Raw genomic sequence first — 19,719 nt, 5'->3', positions numbered from 1 at the left:
AATTGTATTGGTTGAGAAGTAGGTATTTCTTCTGCGTGGTAATTATTACCTTTCTTCAGCTACACAAATATTCACAGCCTCCCCGCTTTCTTCACTCTCTCTGAGAAAGTACCATTTGTTGCTCAGTCAATTAATCTGGCCTTCCACGTGCTTATCATGGGGTTGCTGAAGCAGAGAGTTGTATAAGGGCAGGAACAGTGACTCGAGTTCAAAGTACAGAGGGCCTGACCCAGGGGCTGCACTGGGCTGGGCAGAAGGAGGCCATGGAGAAAATGACAGATTTAGGGTGTGTCTCCCTAACCCCACGTGGGTGACAGACTTCGTGTATTTCCACACACTTCTTAACTCCTCCATTTAAATCATCCGCAGATGGGGTTTCGATCCCAAATCCTTTCTGGAATTAAGTTAAGGTATAAATCAGTGATGCCGAACCTTTTGAGCTCGGCGTGTCAGCATTTTGAAGAACCCTAACTTAACTCTGGTGCCGTGTCACATAGAGAAATTTTTTGATATTTGAAACCATAGTAAAACAAAGAATTATATTTTTGATGTTTATTTTATAGATTTAAATGCCATTTAACAAAGAAAAATCAACCAAAAAAATGAGTTCGCATGTCACTTCTGACACGCGTGTCATAGGTTCGCCATCACTGGTATAAATTAATCAAATAGTGAAACAAGGCAAAGGCCGAAGAGGAAATCAGTGAGACTCTCCTAACTGCTGAAATATTAATGAAACATTGCATTGAGTGTCATTCACATTGCTGCGGTTTGTCATGCCTTTTCCTATCAAGCAAAAATTAAAGTTCCTTTTCTTTTCCTTCTAGTTTTCAAGGGCAGACTTCTGTGGTTTTGAAAGGGTAAGAAGCTTTACATTTCCAAGGGTTGGTTAAAAGATATGTTTCCTCGGTGCCCTAAGAGATGAGGTGCAAGGCAAGAATTCCCAATATAGATTATCCCTGTTACTATCATATTATTTATCATTTGAGCTAAAAATATAGATATATATTGTATTTCTAGCAACTATCAAGCAATGATTCCTCTTCTGTTTCCAAGGGAAAAGTGCCCGCCTTGTCTCAGAGGCCGCCCCCACCCCTGCTGGCCAGGATGGTGGTGGGTGGTCAGGTGTTTTCTGCACAGGGCGCCCAGTTGAAAAGAGAGTGGGGCTGAAATCCAGCTAACACTGTACGCCCCATCCATCTACCCGATGCAGGTCTGTGCCCACCTGGAGAAAGTCACTTTCTAATTTGCACGAAAGGCCAAGGAAGCTAGCCACACCTCTGTGTCTGGCTTTTTGTAGGGATCTTATTCCGTCAGTTATCTTCCCTCTCTGCTACAAGGTCAAGTTTCATGATTCAATAGGTCATTTCCATCAACATCTAAGCATGCTTTCGTTTGGAAAGCTCAACAGAAATTTTAAGTATTCCTAGCCTTTTGCCAATGTCCCCTCCTCAATCCTTCCTCAGACATGCAGGCATGCTCAAGCGTGACGTTATTCTTAAAAACGATAAGGATTTACCTTCAGATAAGACCTTTTTTATCATGACCGAAGGAAAGGTGGTAAGAATGGGATGCCCAGGGCTGTTTGGACAGGTTGGAAGGGGGTTACTACTTGATGACTTACTCATTCACTTATTCGTTCATTCTGCAAATATTTGTGGAGTACTTTCTATGGCCTATACTTTTTTAGACAAGAAGAATTCCATAATGAATAAGACACAGTCCCTGCTCTCAAGGAGCTTACCATTCTACTAAGGGAGATAGATCATAAACAAGCACACACACAAATGCATAAAATGATTGCAGATAGTAATCAGGGCTTATTGAAATGAAAACAGGTCATTACAGCAGGTAAATCGAGAGTGAAGAGAAGATAATATTCTACTTTAAATAGGATGATTGTAGCAGACCTCTCCAAGGAGGTGAAATGTAAGCAGACGCTTGCATGACTTGAGGAAGCACATTCAGACAGAGGTAATAGTAAGTACAAAGATGCTAAGTCGGGAAATTGGTTTAGTAGCAATAGCGGGGACTTCGGGCCGCTTCTTCAAGGATACAATTCTAACTTGGGTGAGACATACAAGATCCTTCAGGGCCAGGGCCTTCCCTACCTTCTTCATTCCTGTCATGCCTACCCCTCACCTCAAGCCATTCTTGCAAGCCATTAGCTTAATTCTCAGGAAGTTTTCTCCAAATGTGAGTAAGAATAGCCCCCAGGTTCACAAGCCATCAGTTTACCAGTCCCAACAGGAATACAGGATCTCTTTCCCTGTAGTTCCTTCAAGACTCAGGACAGACTCATTAGCCTGCTTTGGATCATGTGTTCATTCCTGACCAATCCTTGTGACACTTGGAGTCAGACCTGGGTCATGAGCTCATCCTCCGGAATGAAGTCAACATGATCTGATGAAATTATCTCATAGATACTGACTGGGCTCTTACCTGTTTGATTCCAGGTAGGAGATAAATAAAAAGAAATCTAAAAAGGAAGAAAAGGAGTAAGTCAGGGCCCAATAAAGTTTCTATATAATTTGCTCAGGTATTATAATGATAAGTACAGTGTCCTGCTAACCTGAAGATTTATATAAGAACTCAAAAGTTTCATTTAGGATAACACCTTACCACACCATTCAAATAAATTGTTTATTCTGTTTTAGAAGCCTATTTTGTTTGTTTAGCAGTTGTATTGAGATATAATACACGTCGCATAAAATTCACCCGTTTAAGGTGTAAATTCCAGTGGGCGTCAGTATAATCACAGAGTTGTGCAACCATTATCACGACCAATTTAAAAGAATTTTAATGCACAGATTATTATACAGATTTTATTACTGACCTCTAAAAATCCAAGGAGGTCTCTCATTTGTTTCAACAATAATTTGTAAGTCAGAATCTTCCTATAACAAAAAACCATCTCAAAGTCTTGCACATAATTCACATCCAACGTTATACAATCTCACTTTCTGGAAAGCTTCTCTCTTATGACCAATTTTTCAAAACCTATATTTTTGTGGCTGTTTTCTTATTGCTTCTCGCCTCTGTCAGGCTTCTGTGGAGAGTCCTTAAGCCTGGCTGCAGCTAATGAAGAGTAGAAGATAAGCATGTGACCCATCGTGACTGTGGTGAAAGGCTAATAATTTCCCTAGCTTCCAAAAGACTAGTTCAGAGGCATCTACCATCAACACACGCTCATTCAGATGAAATTCCTTTTTATTCCTGTGTGTGTGTATGTGTGTGTGTGTGAGTGTTGTTCAAAAGCATTATTCTTGTTTCGTGTCCTCATTCTACAACCTTTTTTTGCATATAATATTTCTCTCTTTATTTGCCTCACATTCCTGAAATATTGAACTTTTAAATTTTTTAAAGAGTTTGTAATTTATATCTTAAGTCCACATAATGCCTAAATGATATTTTTATTTATTTGTGTAGGGTGACTATGCCAAAGGAAAATTGTGGTATAATGAAAGATGTTTTGCTAACAGAGAACACTTTGAAGGTAAATTTTAGGTAAAGAAATATTAACAGGCTTTTTCCCCCCAATATGAATAGCACATATAGATGAAATGAAATGACAAAAAAAAATAGAATAAAATGTAAAGATAGGTTTGTTTTGTGTAAGTTCGTGGCTTAAAACTAAGGAGAGCAATTCATTTAAATCTGAAACAACAGACATGTCCTGATAGACGTGCAAGAAAATTGATTCTCATATATTTAATGATACATTTAGAAATATAGATACTGCTTGTAATTTCTATACCTTTATATTTTATAGTTGACTATGTTACTGTCACCTTCGAGAGAAACAGGACTTTAAGTGAGGTATGGCATTGCATAATTTAAAAGGTAAGAAGTTCTATTGTGCGTGATTGTTATGGGTTGTTATTCATCTAAAACAATAGCAGTTCTACAGCATGAAAGGCTTAACAACTCCTCTTTGCTCCCAGCGGCACCTCTCCGTGGGTCTAATGGTGATTACCTGGTTATGTTCAATCTAGACCTGCACAGTGGTTCCAGAAAAACAAACCGTGCCAGAAAGGGGGGCTTTCTGAACTCACATCCCCCGGAAGAGAAGCACAGACGTGAAAGATTTAACACTCTTATTTGTAGCCAGTCATTAGTTTGTTTGCTTAAGAGGACTAATTAGAACTTAAATGTCAAAAACAACATTAACTTGTCCTTTCTCTTTTTTGCAGGCAAGCTCTTGTTTTTATGGGAGAGAGCCATTTCTTGAATGGTTACCTTGCTTACCTCAGTTTGCAAAAGGAATGAAAAGTGCCCCTTCAACTGTAATAACATTTCTGGTTGACCAAGATCATAATTCTGGAGTGTACCTCTTACATAACCAGGTAGGCCTTACGGCCCGAAAGTGATTGCTCTTGACGCTACAACCATGAAAATTTAACTAAGTAAAACTATTTCCGAGGTCTTGTTATCTTTGGCAGTAGAAATTGATAAAATTAGCTACAGCAAAATGATTTATGGCTGATAATATAGATTAGGACACTTTAGAGGTTTCTTGCCTCCGATTGGCATTCAGTTTGATGAAAATGGAAAATATGATGCTATTTGCATAATGATTCTTCTTTGCTTATTCTCCAAGAATATAAACTGAGTTAGGTCTATAGAAATGTAAGGTTTCATAAAAATGGTTAGTTTAGATTAACAAATAATGGAACTAAGTTGCCACAGATCTATATTTCCTATTCCAAAAGGCTTAACCTCAACTGTGAATTAGAGCCATTAAAAACATACATAAGCCTTAGCTGGTTTGGCTCAGCGTCGGCCTGCTGATGGAAGGGTCCCAGGTTCGATTCTGGTCCAGGGCACATGCCCTAGTTGTAGGCTCGATCCCCAGTGGAGGACATGCAGGAGGCAACCAATCAGTGATTCTCTCTCATCACTGGTGTTTCTATCTCTCTCCCTCTCCCTTCCTCTCTGAAGTTAATAAAAGTATATTTTTAAAAAACATATATAAGTTCAGCCCTACCCTTTGATTTTAGGAAGAAAAAAATAATTTTGCCTACCCTCTTAGGTTCATTAAGCAGGGTCCTTTAAATTAAACTGACAAAAGAGAGGTATAAGTCAGTGATGAGTAACTCAAAAAGGTGGTTAAAATTGTAAGGTTATATACCATCTTAATAAATTAAGGGGGGTGATAAAGGCACTTAAAGAAAAACAAATGAAAAGATAATGGTTTTGCAGGAGATAATAAAATGTATTTATATAGATACTAGAGGCCCAGTGCACAAAATTCATGCACTGGGGGGAGGTGTCCCTCAGCACAGCCTGCATCTTCTTGAATCTGGGACCCCTCGGGGGATATCCCCACAGGGATCGGACCTAAACTGGCAGTCGGACATCCCTCTCACAATCCAGGACTGCTGGCTCCTAACCGCTCACCTGCCTGCCTGCCTGATTGCCCCTAATCGCTTCTGTCTGCCAGCCTGATCACCCCCTAACCACTCCCCTGCCGGCCTGATTAACAACTAACTGCTCCCCTGCCGGCCCGATCACCCCCAACTGCCCTCCCCTGCCAGCCTGATCTTGCCCCCAACTGCCCTCCCCTGCTGGCCTGATGGCTCCCAACTGCCCTCCCCTACTGGCCCGGTCCCCCCCAACTGCCCTCATCTGCTGGCCAATTTGGTTCTGATTGGTCGGTTTCTATGCCAGTCAGTGTCTCTGGGCCTGTCAATGGGGCCTGATCAGAAAGGCGGAGCTGATCAGCAGCCCCGGTGGAGGCCTGGAGAGAAATGGAGGCCCTGCTGCTGGCCAGGCCCGGAGCTAAAGAGAGAGGCAAGTGCTGATCAACAGCTGCCATAGAAGCTATGGATCAGCCCCTGCTTCTCTCTTCAGGCCTCTCTCTGGGCCTGATTCGCAGGCCCCTCAGCAGTCAGTGCTGGGTCACCATGCCTGCAGCCATAGCAGTCACCGCTGACTGCAGGACTGACTTCCAGTTGGTCGAGCCTCCCCCTTGGTTGCGGATGTGATGGACCCAGGGTTTTTATATATCAGGATGAGTGGTCTTTCTGTCTTCTTCAGCTTATAAATCTTCCATGAAGCAAGGAATTAGGGTAGGTTTTATTCATATTCTCCCTTCTGGGAGTATATCCGCCCTGAAGAGGAATTGGTGGTGATCTTATTTCTCAAAGTTGCTGCTTTTAGTCAGATAAGAGAAGGCCTTTTTTCCTGCATCTGTTGAATCTCAGATGTCTTCCACTTAAACTCATCTTGATAACAAAGTGGCCTATGTTGGGGTGCATATTCTGATCCTCTCCAGGATCATGATCCAATAGAATTGGAGTGTGGCCCAGGGGTCCACACTTTTAAAACATAGTTTGAAGTGATAGTTATGAGCCTGGGCATTGGAGTCTTTCTGTTGAGTTCAGTCATTCTGCCATTTAATATAGAACCTTGGACAAATTATTTAATCTTCTAAACTTTGTGTTCAACAGCCATTAAATGGATGTATAGTGGGGAAGGCAGAGTAGAGAGATGTCAGTGGTTGCTAATCCTTCCAGTTCTAGGCTTTGTTAGGGGTCCCTATCTTAGTCAACATCTGAGTAACAGTAAACTCTAAAAATTGTAACATAGACTAGTATTACTAACAGAAAAATTCTGATGATTGCTCATGCTTTGTTTCTAGAAAGAGACCTCTGTCTCTGTGCACATCCTAGAAAATGACAAACCAAGATTAAAAGAAAAATTTCCACTTTTCACGTTTCCTCCATCATTCTCTTCTCCTGTTGGGATGAAATTCCATCCACGAAGCCACTTACTGTATGTCTATGGCAATCAGGTGCGTAAACGTGACATTTCACTTGATGTGGGTATGAATCATGCTGAGTGGTTATACATCAAGTAAAAAATTGTCACTGGTGATCAGGAAGGTGGAAAGCCCAATGAAGAGTGACTGAGAGAAGCCCTGGCCAGTTTTTCTCAGTGGTTAGAATGTCGGCCCTCGGATTGAAGGGTCGCGGGTTCAGTTCCAGTCAGAGGTACGTACCTCACTTGCAGGTTCTACGGGGAGCCTGCGGAGGCAACCAATCCGTATGTGACTCTCACATTCATGTTTCTCTCTGTCACTATGCCTCCCTTCCACTCTCTCTAAAAATAAATGGAAAAATATCCTCGGGTGAGGATTAACAAAAAAAATAAATAAATAAGGGAGCCTGAGAGGAGAGGAATCTGAGACAATGAATACACATGCCTTTGCACCATTTTGCTGAAAAGTGGAGCTGTGAAATAAGGCAATGTTTGAAGGAGGAAGGGTGTTTAACATAAAAAGGTGTTTTTTTTAATGATTGGAGAAATTATGATGTGTGCTGATGGGAATTATTCAATAGGAAGGGGAAATTGATCATGTAGGAAAGAGAGAGAGAGGACAGATTTCTGGAGTGATGGATATTTCTAAATGGGTGAGAGAAGAGGCATCTATGCACTAGTGGAGAGGTTGGCCTTTGGAGGAGAATTATTCTGCCGCAACAGGGGGAAGGAAGAGTTTATGGATTTAAAACTGGTAGGTGGGTCGATGTAGTAATGGAAGCATGTGGAAATTATTTTATCAATAAAAAAAATCAAAGTCATTATTTGAGAGTGAGGAGGGAGGAAAAATGTTGGGGGTTTGAGGAAAGAGAGAACAGAGTAGAATGTTTGCCTAGGAAGAGGGGAGGATGAACTAAGGGAATACAGTGTTTGTGCCCATGATTTAAAGTGTGACCAGTGCATTATTATTGCATGTTCTTCTCCATGTTCAATTGTGGGGTATACACATAGTACAGAAGACAGAGAGTTGTATTTAACGAATGTTGGAGTTCTAACAAAAAATTATTTATAAGGAAAGAGTGAAGAAAATAAAAATCAAAAAAGCAAGAACAAAAAAAGTAAGAGTGTACAGATGGGAAATGCAATAAGACAAAGAAAGAAAATAAGTCTTAAAGATTAAAAAGTAGAAAACAAACTCTAAAAGATATGATAAAAAGATATGATGGAAGAGTAAATTACCACAACATTTTAGGAAAGCAATTTGGCATTATTATCATCCTGTAAATTTCAATGTTGCCTATTCTGTGACCTGCCAATGTCACTTTTTTGAGCAAGGAAATATATATATGGGGAAACATTTAAAATTTTTCATCACAGCACTGTTAATAATAGCATTGGATAACTAAATATAATCCAGATGCCAATGGATAAATTACATGTTATTCACATAATTCATGAAAAGCAAATTAACTGAACCATATTAAATTATATTGGGGGGGGGGAGAATATGTTCTAGAAGATAATATTTTCTAATAAAGAGGGAATATGCAAATTGACTGTTACGCCATAATGGTCAAGATGGCTGTGCCTACAGCGGAGGCCGAGTTCCCATAATGAGCTTTAATGAGCAATCAGTAGGGACCTGAGGCTGCATGGTGCTGGGTCAGGGCAGGGGACCTGAGGCTGCACCTCCCTTTCTGGTGGGGCTTCACAGGGGACCTCAGGCCACTCCCCCACCCTGGCACCAGGCCAGGGGACCTGAGGCTGCACCCCACACCCCAGCACCAGGCTGTGGGACCTCAGGCTGCGCCCCCCGCCCGGCAGGACTTGACAGGGGACCTCAGGCCGCATCCCCCACCCCGGCACCAGGGCAGGGTACCTGAGGCCGTGCCCCACACCCTGGTGCCAGGCCATGGGACATGAGGCCGCGCGCCATGCCCAGCAGGGCTTGACAGGGCACCTCAGGGCACAACCCCCGCCCAGTGGGGCTTGATGGGGGACCTCAGGCTGCACCCCCAACCCCAGCGCCAGGCCGGAGGACCTGAGGCTGCACCCCCCCCACCCGATGGGGCTTGATGGGGGTGGTGCTGGCCGAATCTGGCTCTCACGCGATTTTGAGGCGCACGTGGGTGGGCAGGGACTTGACTCTAGTTCCTGTGGCGTGCCCCAGACTCTAACAGGAGGAAGATTTTCATATACATTTTACTAATTTTCTTTCATCTCTGACACTTCTATTATAGAGAAAGGGCAAATAGCAATATTAAAATATTTCCTCTAATTAATTCCCCTTTAATGTGCATGAATTTTGTGCACCGGGTCACTAGTATATGTATAATACCTTTGGATCAAAAAAAGAGTATAAAGAGTGAAAGTAAAATCAAACAATACATTAAACATACACATGTGCTAAAACTAGAAAAAATAGCAAGGGAATGAAAAACACATTTCAGGACATTGAATATCTCTGCAGAAAGAGGTAGGGTAATGGAATTGGTAAGAAACATAGGAAAAGGTAATTAGGAATATGCTAATTCTTGGGTTAGGTTGTCAGTTCACACATATTCATTATAATAAATAACATAAGAAAAATAAAAGTGAGCATAAATAGATTAATAATTTAAAACATTTAGAACAATGCAATGAGATACCATTGCTTTCATTCAAGTAATCAGTAACAATTAAAAATAAACTTTGGATGAAATCAAGTATTGGTGAGGTTTGGAGAAATGGATACTTGCATACATTACATATATATATATATATATATATATATATATATATATATATATATATATATATATATAAAAGCCTAAGTGACCATTATGACTGGTCGACTGGTCATTCAGTCAACGGGTTGCCATGATCCACACTGACCACCAAGGGGTCAACGCTCAAAGCAGGAGCTTCCCCCTGGTGGTCAGTGCGCTCCCACAGCCAACCTCCCACAGCCAGCCAACCTCCCGCTGTCCCTCCCCCTGGCCAGCCAACCTCCCGCAGTCCCTCTCCCTGGCCTGGCCGGCTGGCCCTGATCATCCCCAATTGCCTCTAGTAAGACTATAAACTGGCAATGTAAAATTTAAGAACACTCTGCAGTATCTATTAAAATTATAGATATACTAGTACTAGAGGCCCGGTGCATGGATTCGTGCACTGGTGGTGTCCCTTGGCCTGGCCTGTGGGGATCGGGCCAAAACTGGCTCTCCAACATCCCCAGTGGGGTTCCAGATTGTGAGGGGGCAGTTCTCAGGTGACGCACCCTAGAACTGAGCTCCCTCCTCTCTGGTTCCGGGTGCGTCACCCAAGAACTGCCACTGCCAAGTGACCACGTCTTGGCAGCTTCTGCTTGAGTGTCTGCCCTGGTGGTCAGTGTGCATCATAGCTACTGGCCAGTCGGCCGGTGCCTTAGGCTTTTATATATATAGATATATGGAGATGCATAGCCTCTGACTCAGCAACTTGGTTTTTCAGTACTGCTCTAGAGGTACACTAGCAGTATAAATGAGCGGGCAGAATGGTCATTGTCGTATTATGACAGTGAGCATTTTTATATAACCTTAAACTTTCATTAGTAGGAAAATGGAGTATCTCAAGTATAATATATCCATAATTATTGGATACTATGCATCAGTAAAAAAGAATGTGAAGATCCACGTGAGCTAACAAAATGGTCTGAGATATACTGAGTGGCAAGTGTAACTTACAGCCCAACCAGTACAGGAGGATGCCATTTTGAACATGTTGTTCAGAGCTCCCTCCCCTTCCCACTGTACCTCCCCACCCATCACCATGCTCACTGGTAACATTTGCAGGGCCCAAAGCAAGAGTAAAAATGTAGGCTCCGATATCCTATGTTTAGGACATGGATTGTGCTATGCCAGTAACGAGTGCTATACCCCTGAGTGATGGGAGCCCCTACGTGCTCTTTTGTGCCGAGCCAGCTCAGCCAAGGGTTCTGCAAGCCTGAGAGAGGGTGGCGATGGATGAAGAAATGACAGACAAAGAGAATAATCTGGGTCTAGGTGGGTCTTCCTGTGCCTGGCTGAGGCCACAGAGAGAGATCCAGAGGCAAGCTGAGCCTTTATTTTATAGCAGAGGTAAACAAGGTAGTGGTCACCATAGTTACAATGTTCTTGTGAGTTTCACTTGTTTTGGCAGCACTTGCTACATCTCCCTCAGCCCATTAGCTTCCCAGATAAGATCTAAGGAGCTTGCCAGCACCGGTTTGGCTCAGTGGATAGAGCGTCGGCCTGCAGACTGAGGGGTCCCAGGTTCGATTCCGGTTGGGGGCATGTGCCTTGGTTGCGGGCATATCCCCAGTGGGGGGCATGCAGGAGGCAGCTGATCGATGTTTCTCTCTCATCGATGTTTCTAACTCTCTATCCCTGTCCCTTCCTCTCTGTAAAAAATCAATAAAATATATTTTTAAAAAAATATATCTAAGGAGCTCATAAGGTCAAGCCTAATTATGCTAAGAGGGCTGTGCCCTCTGAGCTGGGACTTGTTTGTGGCTTTGTCAACAGGTCAGTCTGAGGCTTAACCCTATAGCCGCGCCCTACACTATTTAATAAACTTTCTCTGTGTGTTTGTAAGATGCAGACACACTAAGTGTGCAGTCCAGGACAAGGGTCCCTCTTGCCCAAGTGTAGGTGGTGCTGCACCCAAATACATGCTTCCTCTCCTCCTCACCATACAATGAACTGTTGTAGTGTGTGTGTGTGTGTGTGTGTGTGTGTGTATGCACGTGTGTTCATTTGTGTGTGTGTGTAAAGGTGTAGAAATTTCAAATTGATAACAGTAGTTACCTCTGGAAAGGGATAGAGGAGACCACGATTATATCAGATGATGTATAAAAAAATTATTTAGATGGTAGTCAAAGAGACTTCAGCCACATGATAATGTTTTAAATTTAAGAAAAGCCTGTTTTAAATTTAAGAAAAGGTATAACTTACCACTAAAATTAATTTTAAGAAGAAATTAAAATCAGAAATATTCAATTGAATAAGACATAGGCCATTAAAAGAAGTACCAAGCAGGATTCATCCAATACAAGATCTGATATATCTTTAAACAGCCCTTAACAAATGATGAGGATCTAGAGAAACTTACATGCTATGTGTGGTGGGGCATATTGGAGGATTTACTAAGGTCCCACAACACACTTTTGCAAATGTCAATGGCTCTTCCACACAAAACATGTTTGCATACATATTTGCCAGGTGCCTGGAACGTGAAGTCTCATGTCGATATGGGGTAAACTCTTTCCCCCATATCCAAATACACCCAGCGCTCCATCCTTTTATGAACAAATAGATCCCACTTGGGAGATGATGGGAATAACTTCATTCTTTTATGCATTCACCATGCATACTGTGCAGACCTGAGCCCACACATACACTGTCATACAAACTCTGAGAAGGAAATACAGAGTAGACCGAATAAGTAAGAGTCGGTATGTGTCAGGGGGAGGCGTGGGGGGATAGATGGATGTGGGAATATGGACAAGACCACTTAGGAAGCTAGGCTGATAGGTAATTGCCTACTGTCACAGGGCAGCTCTTTAATGAGGTGTTATCTTTTTATTCCCTTAGGTATGGTTTTCAATCGATGGTGGCAACACTTTTGAATTGTTAGCTGACTTTCATGATGATATCATAAAGAATACTTATCATAGTTTCTACAATTCCGAGATCATCTTTGTTTCCCAAAGTGGACAGGTTTACTTGACGAAAGCAGGTGAGGAATTCACTTTTACTGGTGTAAGCACTATATGTGAGCCAGGGATTCGAAGACACGTGAAAAAATTGGCTATATTAATCAACGAATCTTAAAGTCTAAAACCTATTAAGAGTGATATATTTTTTTTAAAAAAAAATTTAAACTGTGGTAAAATACACATAAATTTTACCATCTTGGCCATTTTTAGATGTACAGCTCAGTCATGTTAAATACACTAAAAATGTTCAGTAACCATCACTACCATCCATATTCAGAATTCTTTCTATCTTGTAAAACTGAAACTATGCCCTTTAAACACTTAATTCCCCATTCCCCATCCCCACAGTCCCTGGCAACCACCATTCTACTTTCTGTCTATACGATTTTGACTTTCTAGTCTCTCATATAAGTGGAATCGTAGTATCTGTCCTTTTGTGACTGGGGTATTTCATTCAGCATAATGTCCTCGAGGTTCATCCATGTCGTAGCATACCTCAATACTGTATCCCTTTGTATGGCTGAATAATGTTTCATTGCATGGATCTAGCACAATTTGTTGATCCATTTATTAGGATATTTGAGTTGATGGACATTTGATGTTTTTTCCATGTTTTGTTCTTATGAATAATGCCATTATGAACATTTATGTGCAAGTTTTTGTGTAGCAATATGCTTTCATATACTCAGACGTATATACCCAGGAGTCCTGTGTTAACTCTTTGTTTAACGTTCTGAGGAATTGCCAAACTGAAGCTGTCCCATTTTACAATCCTACATGCAATGTGTGAGGATCATTTCTCCACATCCTCACCAACAGTTGTTATTGTCTGTCCTTTTTAGCGTAGTAACTCTAGTGGGTGAGGAATTGTATCTCGTGTCTTTGACTTCTATTTCCTGAATGGCTAATGATGTTAAGCATTTTTTCCATGTGTTTATTGGCCATTTGTATATCTTCTTGGAGAAATGTCTTCAAATTCTTTGCTCATTTAAAAATTGGGTTAATTGTCTTTATTGTTGAGTTGTGAGAGGACTTTATGTACTCTGGATACAAATCTCTTATTAAATATATGATCTGCATGTATTTTCTCTCATTCTATGGGTAATTTTTTTCACTTTTGTGATGGTGTTTTTTTGAGGTACAAACATGTTTAATTTTGATGGTTTAATTTACCTGTTTTTCCTTCTGTTTTTTTATGGCTTTGGTGTCATATCTAAGAAACCGTTGCCTAATACAAGGTCTTGTTTTCTTCAAAGAGGATTCCTAAGATGATGAAGCTACCAATTACATAAAAGTAATGCTGAAATTCAGTAACGTAATGGGCAAGGGATATTACCTTCTGAAATACAGTCTCCCCAACAATGCTCAAGGGGCACTTTTATAGAATACTAGAGGCCTGGTGCATGAAAATTCATGCCCTAGAGGGGCAGTCCCTCAGCCTGGCCTGCCCACTCTCACAGTCCGGGAGCCTGGAGGGAGGCAACCTGGCAATCAGGGGAAGGCGACACCCCCATCACACCTCTGCTGCTGCCACTGCTGGCAGCACAAGCCTCAGCCGGCCCTGGTTTACCTGAGCCTCAGGCGGCCCTGGGCGGCTGGGCAGCTGCCACCCGAGGCTTGCCTGCGCCTCGGGCCAGCCATGGGCAGTTGAGGGGGCTGAAGGGGTTGGGGGACTCCGGAGGCAGGCACATGGCTGAGGGGACTGGGTTCCGCCATCTTGTGGCTGTAGGCACCGCTATCTTTGAGGGCGTGACAGTCAATTAGCATATCCTTCCTTATTGGCTGTGGGGCACCACCATCTTTGTGATGACATGATGGTCAATTTGCATATTCCCTCGTTATTACATAGGGTTGAGTACGTTTTGGAGATTAGGGCAAACTCGGAGATATCTGATAAGGTCTAACCAGTGTGTCTCCAAGACAAGCATGAGACCGGTTCCTTATGGTTGTTTTGACATTGTCAGCATTCTTGACTGTCCAGCTTACAACCAATTTTTCTCTGGTCTGGTAAGTCTCTGACACAATTTGAAACAGCAAGCTTTCTAACGGTTTCTGATCTGACTTCAAAGGCCTGGTTTCTTGGACCTCAGTATTGTGTCCTTGGGGTTCACTGCCAGGATCGGTGTTATCACCATAAAATCTCTGTTGGCCCTTCCTAATCCAAGGATAAGGAGAGACTACAAATTCTGATTCCGTTTCCCCACATCTTCACCACGGTGTTTCTTACTCTCGGCGATGTCAATAAGACTTTTGCTCATTTATGTCAAGGTTACCTTTGTGGTTTATTTGTCTGAGAGGCAGCATTCATGTGGTGGCATATTGAATCTGACCATCGGCCATCATATGATTGTGAGATCAGCAAAAATGACTCTTAGTGTCATTCGGAGGGGCTGGGAAGAGAATGAGACATGGGCCACTTCCCGTACTCCAGAAAGCTCCCTCAAGCCACTCTCCTGCCAGTGTCCCTCTAAGGCTAGCCAGTATTCTGACTTCTGATCCCATAGTTTTGCCTGGTTTTGAACTCCATATAAACAGAATTATGCAGTATATATTCTTGTGTGTCTGACTTTCCTCAGTTGACATTACGACTCCGCGATTCCTTCATATTGTTGCACGGATTAGTGCTTCGTTCTTTTTCTCTGCTGTGTAGTCTTCCATTGTCTGAATATACCATCATGTGTTTAGCCATTCCACTGCCTGTGGATGGGTATTTGGACCATTTCCATTTGGGCCTATTATAAAAAAGTAACTATGAACATGTTTGCAGGAGACTTTTTCTGGACAAAGTTTTCCTTTGTTTGGTATATACCTGGTATAGAATTGCTGCATTATCCAGTAGAATTTTGCTTAATGAAGTGCTGTCAACACTTTTCCAGAGTGAGTGTATCAATTTACTGTCCTACCAGCAAAGGGAAGGAATTCCAGTTGCTCATCCTTCTCACCAGCACTTCGTATTGTTAGTCTTTTCAATACTGAATTGTGGTGAATATGTAATATCATCTTGGTGAAGATTTAGTTTGCATGAGTAATAATGTTGAGCACATTTTCATATGTTCATTGGCCAATTTTGTTTACTTATTTATTTTTTGGTAAATTATGTCTTCATATCCTTTCAAACCAAGTTTTGATTGAATTGACTTTTTCTTATTGACTTCTATGAGTTTTTAATATATTATGGATATGAGTCCTTTTTTTTAGAAATAAATCTTGTAAACGTCTTTTCCCAACTACTTGCTTGTCTTTTTTTTACTCTCCTCATTCTATCTTTTAATGAGCAAAATTATTAATTTTTAAAAGTTAAATGTATGAATATTTTATTTTATGATTAGTGCTTCTTGCTTCTTGTATCCTGTTAAGAAATTTTTGCTTATACCAAAGTTAATATTGTTTTCCATTTCTTATATAGGTCAATAACTTTGTGTGTGTGGTATGAGGTAGGTTTATTTTTCCCATAAAACTCTCAGGTTCTCTACTCTGGCCTTGAGTTGGATATTCAAGGTCATAAGCTTTTTTTTTTGGAGGCTCTCCAATATATCCATAAAATTTATACCACCCTCACAATCTTTGTAAAAACCATGATTGTCACTGTAATCAAGAACACCACCCCGTGCCCCCTAAAGTCTTGTCCTCCACAAGCACCCTAACCATCTCCTACCAGTCATCATCTGAGTACCTGTGATGCCCTTGCTTGCCAGGGATTGCAAGTGTCACAATGCCTTTGCATTCCTTAAATGTGTGAGCTACTCAGTCCCAGGATCCCGCCTTGATATTCTATTTTCTAGGGACATTTCTAATTTTAAAACACATTGTGTCAGTTGTAGTCCTGGCTGGAAACATAATGCCACTCAAGTGTTTCACCTGAAGAGCAGTAGACAGAGCTAAAGGAACCAACAATAATAGCAAAATATCCCAACTAGCAATGGAAGGAAGTCATCACAGTCCCTTTGATTAAAGGGGTAATGCAAATAATACATAATAGATGATAGATAGATGGATAGATGATAGATAGATAGATAGATAGATAGATAGATAGATAGATAGATGATAGGTAGATAATAGATGATTGATAGGTAGATAGATAGAGATAGATAGATAGATAGATAGATAGATAGATAGATGATGGGTAATAATAGATAGATGATAGATAGATGATAGATAATAGATAGATGATAAATAGATGATAGATAGATAGATAGATAGATAGATAGATAGATAGATAGATAGATAGATAGATGATAGATAATAGATAGATGATAAATAGATGATAGATAGATAGATAGATAGATAGATAGATAGATAGATAGATAGATAGATAGACAAACATCTCTCTCCTTCCCTTGTTCGCATCTCCTGCTAGTGCCTTTCATTGGTCAAACCCACCCAGAAGCCAGCTAGAAACAGAGCACAAGCATTGCGATTCATAGGGGCCAGCCTTCCAGTGCACTGGGCAAGAAAGAGAAAGCCCAAGAATGGGTCTGGGGGAATGGGCAGATAGATAATAAGCAGCACATGCTGTGCAATAAAAAACAAAATAGACTAAACAAGATGACTTTGGGAACAGTAAAAATAATTAACAGCTAAGAAAACTAAACTAAATTGGCAATACGAATCCTAAACTCTTATAAATTATAGATATAATCTATAACACATGTCCATGTGCAGAATGAAAAATCAGTTAGTGGAAAGAATCTGAAATGACAAATATAGGTGCTAGAAACTGAAAAACTGCAAGCTGTAGAAATTTCCGGGGATGCACAGAGGTGGTGGCTCAGTGAGGAATTCACCCCTTTTGCTTCCTACATGGATAAATGAATAAATACTGAAAATAAGAATAAAGAAAATCCAAATTGATCATGAAACATTACTTTTTAAAAACTAAAAGCAAAACCAATAATAAAAGCAAAAACACTTCTTAATTATTTGAAATAGAAAATGTAAATCAATTTTAAAGCCACCAAAAAACCAAGCCAGCCTTGTATTTTCTGCTGCAACAATGAATGTCACATATTCATCTAAAGAACTTTCAGAGAAAAATAATATTACCTAAGCATTTAGAGCCACCTCAACTAGTTTATTTATATGCAAAGCCATAGAAGAACGTTATATACATTATAGTTCATCAAATCTGAGGTTCATTGACTGTAAGATGCACCTTTAAAACAAAAACTGCAAAGTTCTTTCAATTAAATCTTAACACGGAGTTTTAACAGTGATGTCAGGTGATGCATCGATTATTACTATGATATTATTTCCCCTGCCTATAGTTGCATTGCTTGGTGTATAATAAGGCAAAATTTTCCTGTCATCTCAGTAGTAAAACATAACGCAATTTCATCTACTTATGAGTTTCCACCTGTCTGAGGTCCTGTGAAATACTTGGTGGTGGGTCTACAAGAAACTGTGGAATTGTGGTCATTCTTCCAGTCACATTTGGCTTCATTGACAAATATATGCCCTGCTTTGTTTTCCTCTTGGTAATGCACCCGCAATAACTGTTTCAACGTCAAATTACAATGTACTATTTTAAAGCATTTTAAATAGCAATACAATTCAGCATGCATTACACCATTGATTCGGGGAAATTCAAAGTGATGACAGTCTACACGAAGAGCCCAGACAAAGTACATACACGCATGTATAGCCAATTGACCACTATGGCGTGAGTGCCACCTGCTGGACAATGATTGTAAGACACATCCAGGTATCAATTTACCAGATGTTAAAATGTGAACAAATAGATAGCTTATGTCTATAGATGAACTATGGCATATTGAGCCTTAGCAATTGTAATGGTTAATCTTCTGTGTCCATTGACGATGGCCAAGAGGTTCCCAGATGAAACACTATTTCTGGGCGTGTCTGTGAGGGCGTTTCTGGATGCGATGAGCGTTTGGATCGGTGGACTCAGCACCGTAGACTGCCCTCCCCAGTGTGGGTAGGCATCATCCAGTCCTTTGAGGGCCCGAGTAGAACAAGGTGGAGGAAAGAGGAAGTCACCTTTTTGCTTCCTGCCTGTCTGCTTGACTTGGGACGCTGCCCTTGGACAGGGACTTGCGTCAGTGGCCCCCTGTTCTCTGGCCCTCGGCTCCCCTCGTGCTCGGGCCTGTGGCTCTCTAGCTTGCAGGTGGCAGATCGCAGGACTTCTCAGCCTCCATAACTGCACGAACTAGTTCCTCACAATCTCCTCCTTCTTGTATCGTATTGGCTTGTACAGGGCGATGGTGGTGGAAGTGGTGAGAAGCGGTTAGGCTCTCTATATACTGTGAGGCTAAAGTCAATAGCAAGTTGCTGATGGATTAGATCTAGGGTGTGAGAGGAACTGAGAGCAACACCAAGGCTTTCGGACTGAGCAGCGGGAATACTGCAGTTGCTGTGACTGGAGATGAGGAAGCCTAAGGATGAAGGGGGTTTGCACAAGGGTCGGGAGTTCCGTTTGGAATGAGTCCCGTCTGAGGTGCCTGACTGACCTGGATCCGGAGCTGTCAGTAGACGGTGCGCTATACATCTGGGGGTTCAGGGAAGCGAACGACGTGCGAGTTTTAAATTTGGGGGTCGTCCACATAAAGATGGAGTTTTACATGCTAACACTGGACGAGACTTCCAGAGACAGTGAGAGATGAGATATAAGATCTGAGTTTAGGGGTCAGCGACAGGAGGGCGGACCTCTCAGGAGAGCCTGGCCCAGCTTGGGACGGTCAGGTGTGTGTGTGTGTGTGTGTGTGTGTGTGTGTGTGTGTGCGTGTAAATCAGCCTTGTTCATCCTGAGACCTCAGCTTTCCCTCTGGCTCCATCCTCCATCCAGGGGGCCCTCTTCTTCCCTGGACCTGTGTCTGTCTGGCCAGGGGAGTGCTGCTCTCCTACCAGAGAACTCCCAGTACCTCTCAACGTGTTGCCTTAAGGCAGTGGTTCTCAACCTCCCTAATGCCGCGGCCCTTTAATACAGCTCCTCATGTTGTGGTGACCCCCAACCATATAATTATTTTCGTTGCTACTTCATAACTGTAATTTTGCTACTGTTATGAATCGTCATGTAAATATCTGATATGCAGGATGTATTTTCATTGTTACAAATTGAACATAATGAAAGCATAGTGATTAATCACAAAAACAGTATGTAATTATATATGTGTTTTCCGATGGTCTTAGGCGACCCCTGTGAAAGGGTCATTCGACCCCCAAAGGGGTCGCGACCCACAGGTTGAGAACCGCTGCCTTAAGGCACGAGGGGAACACAGGATCCCAAA

General features: G+C 41.6%; 1 protein-coding gene across 1 annotated transcript in view; it reads left to right on the top strand.

Moving 5' to 3' along the window:
• CATSPERB (cation channel sperm associated auxiliary subunit beta) overlaps positions 1–19,719 on the top strand; it is an 88,327-nt gene that overhangs the window by 32,863 nt on the left and 35,745 nt on the right. The window contains exons 9-14 of the mRNA XM_059663011.1: positions 828–860; positions 3,430–3,496; positions 3,773–3,819; positions 4,194–4,358; positions 6,650–6,796; positions 12,351–12,495. Of these exons, the coding sequence (XP_059518994.1) occupies positions 828–860; positions 3,430–3,496; positions 3,773–3,819; positions 4,194–4,358; positions 6,650–6,796; positions 12,351–12,495 (604 nt within the window). The remainder of the gene's footprint in view (positions 1–827; positions 861–3,429; positions 3,497–3,772; positions 3,820–4,193; positions 4,359–6,649; positions 6,797–12,350; positions 12,496–19,719) is intronic.

This window comes from Myotis daubentonii, chromosome 1 (assembly GCF_963259705.1).
Source record: "Myotis daubentonii chromosome 1, mMyoDau2.1, whole genome shotgun sequence".
NCBI classification, from domain to species: domain Eukaryota; kingdom Metazoa; phylum Chordata; class Mammalia; order Chiroptera; family Vespertilionidae; genus Myotis; species Myotis daubentonii.
The sequence above is the reverse complement of the archived record's forward strand: the minus strand, read 5'-3'. Positions and strand labels throughout refer to the sequence as shown.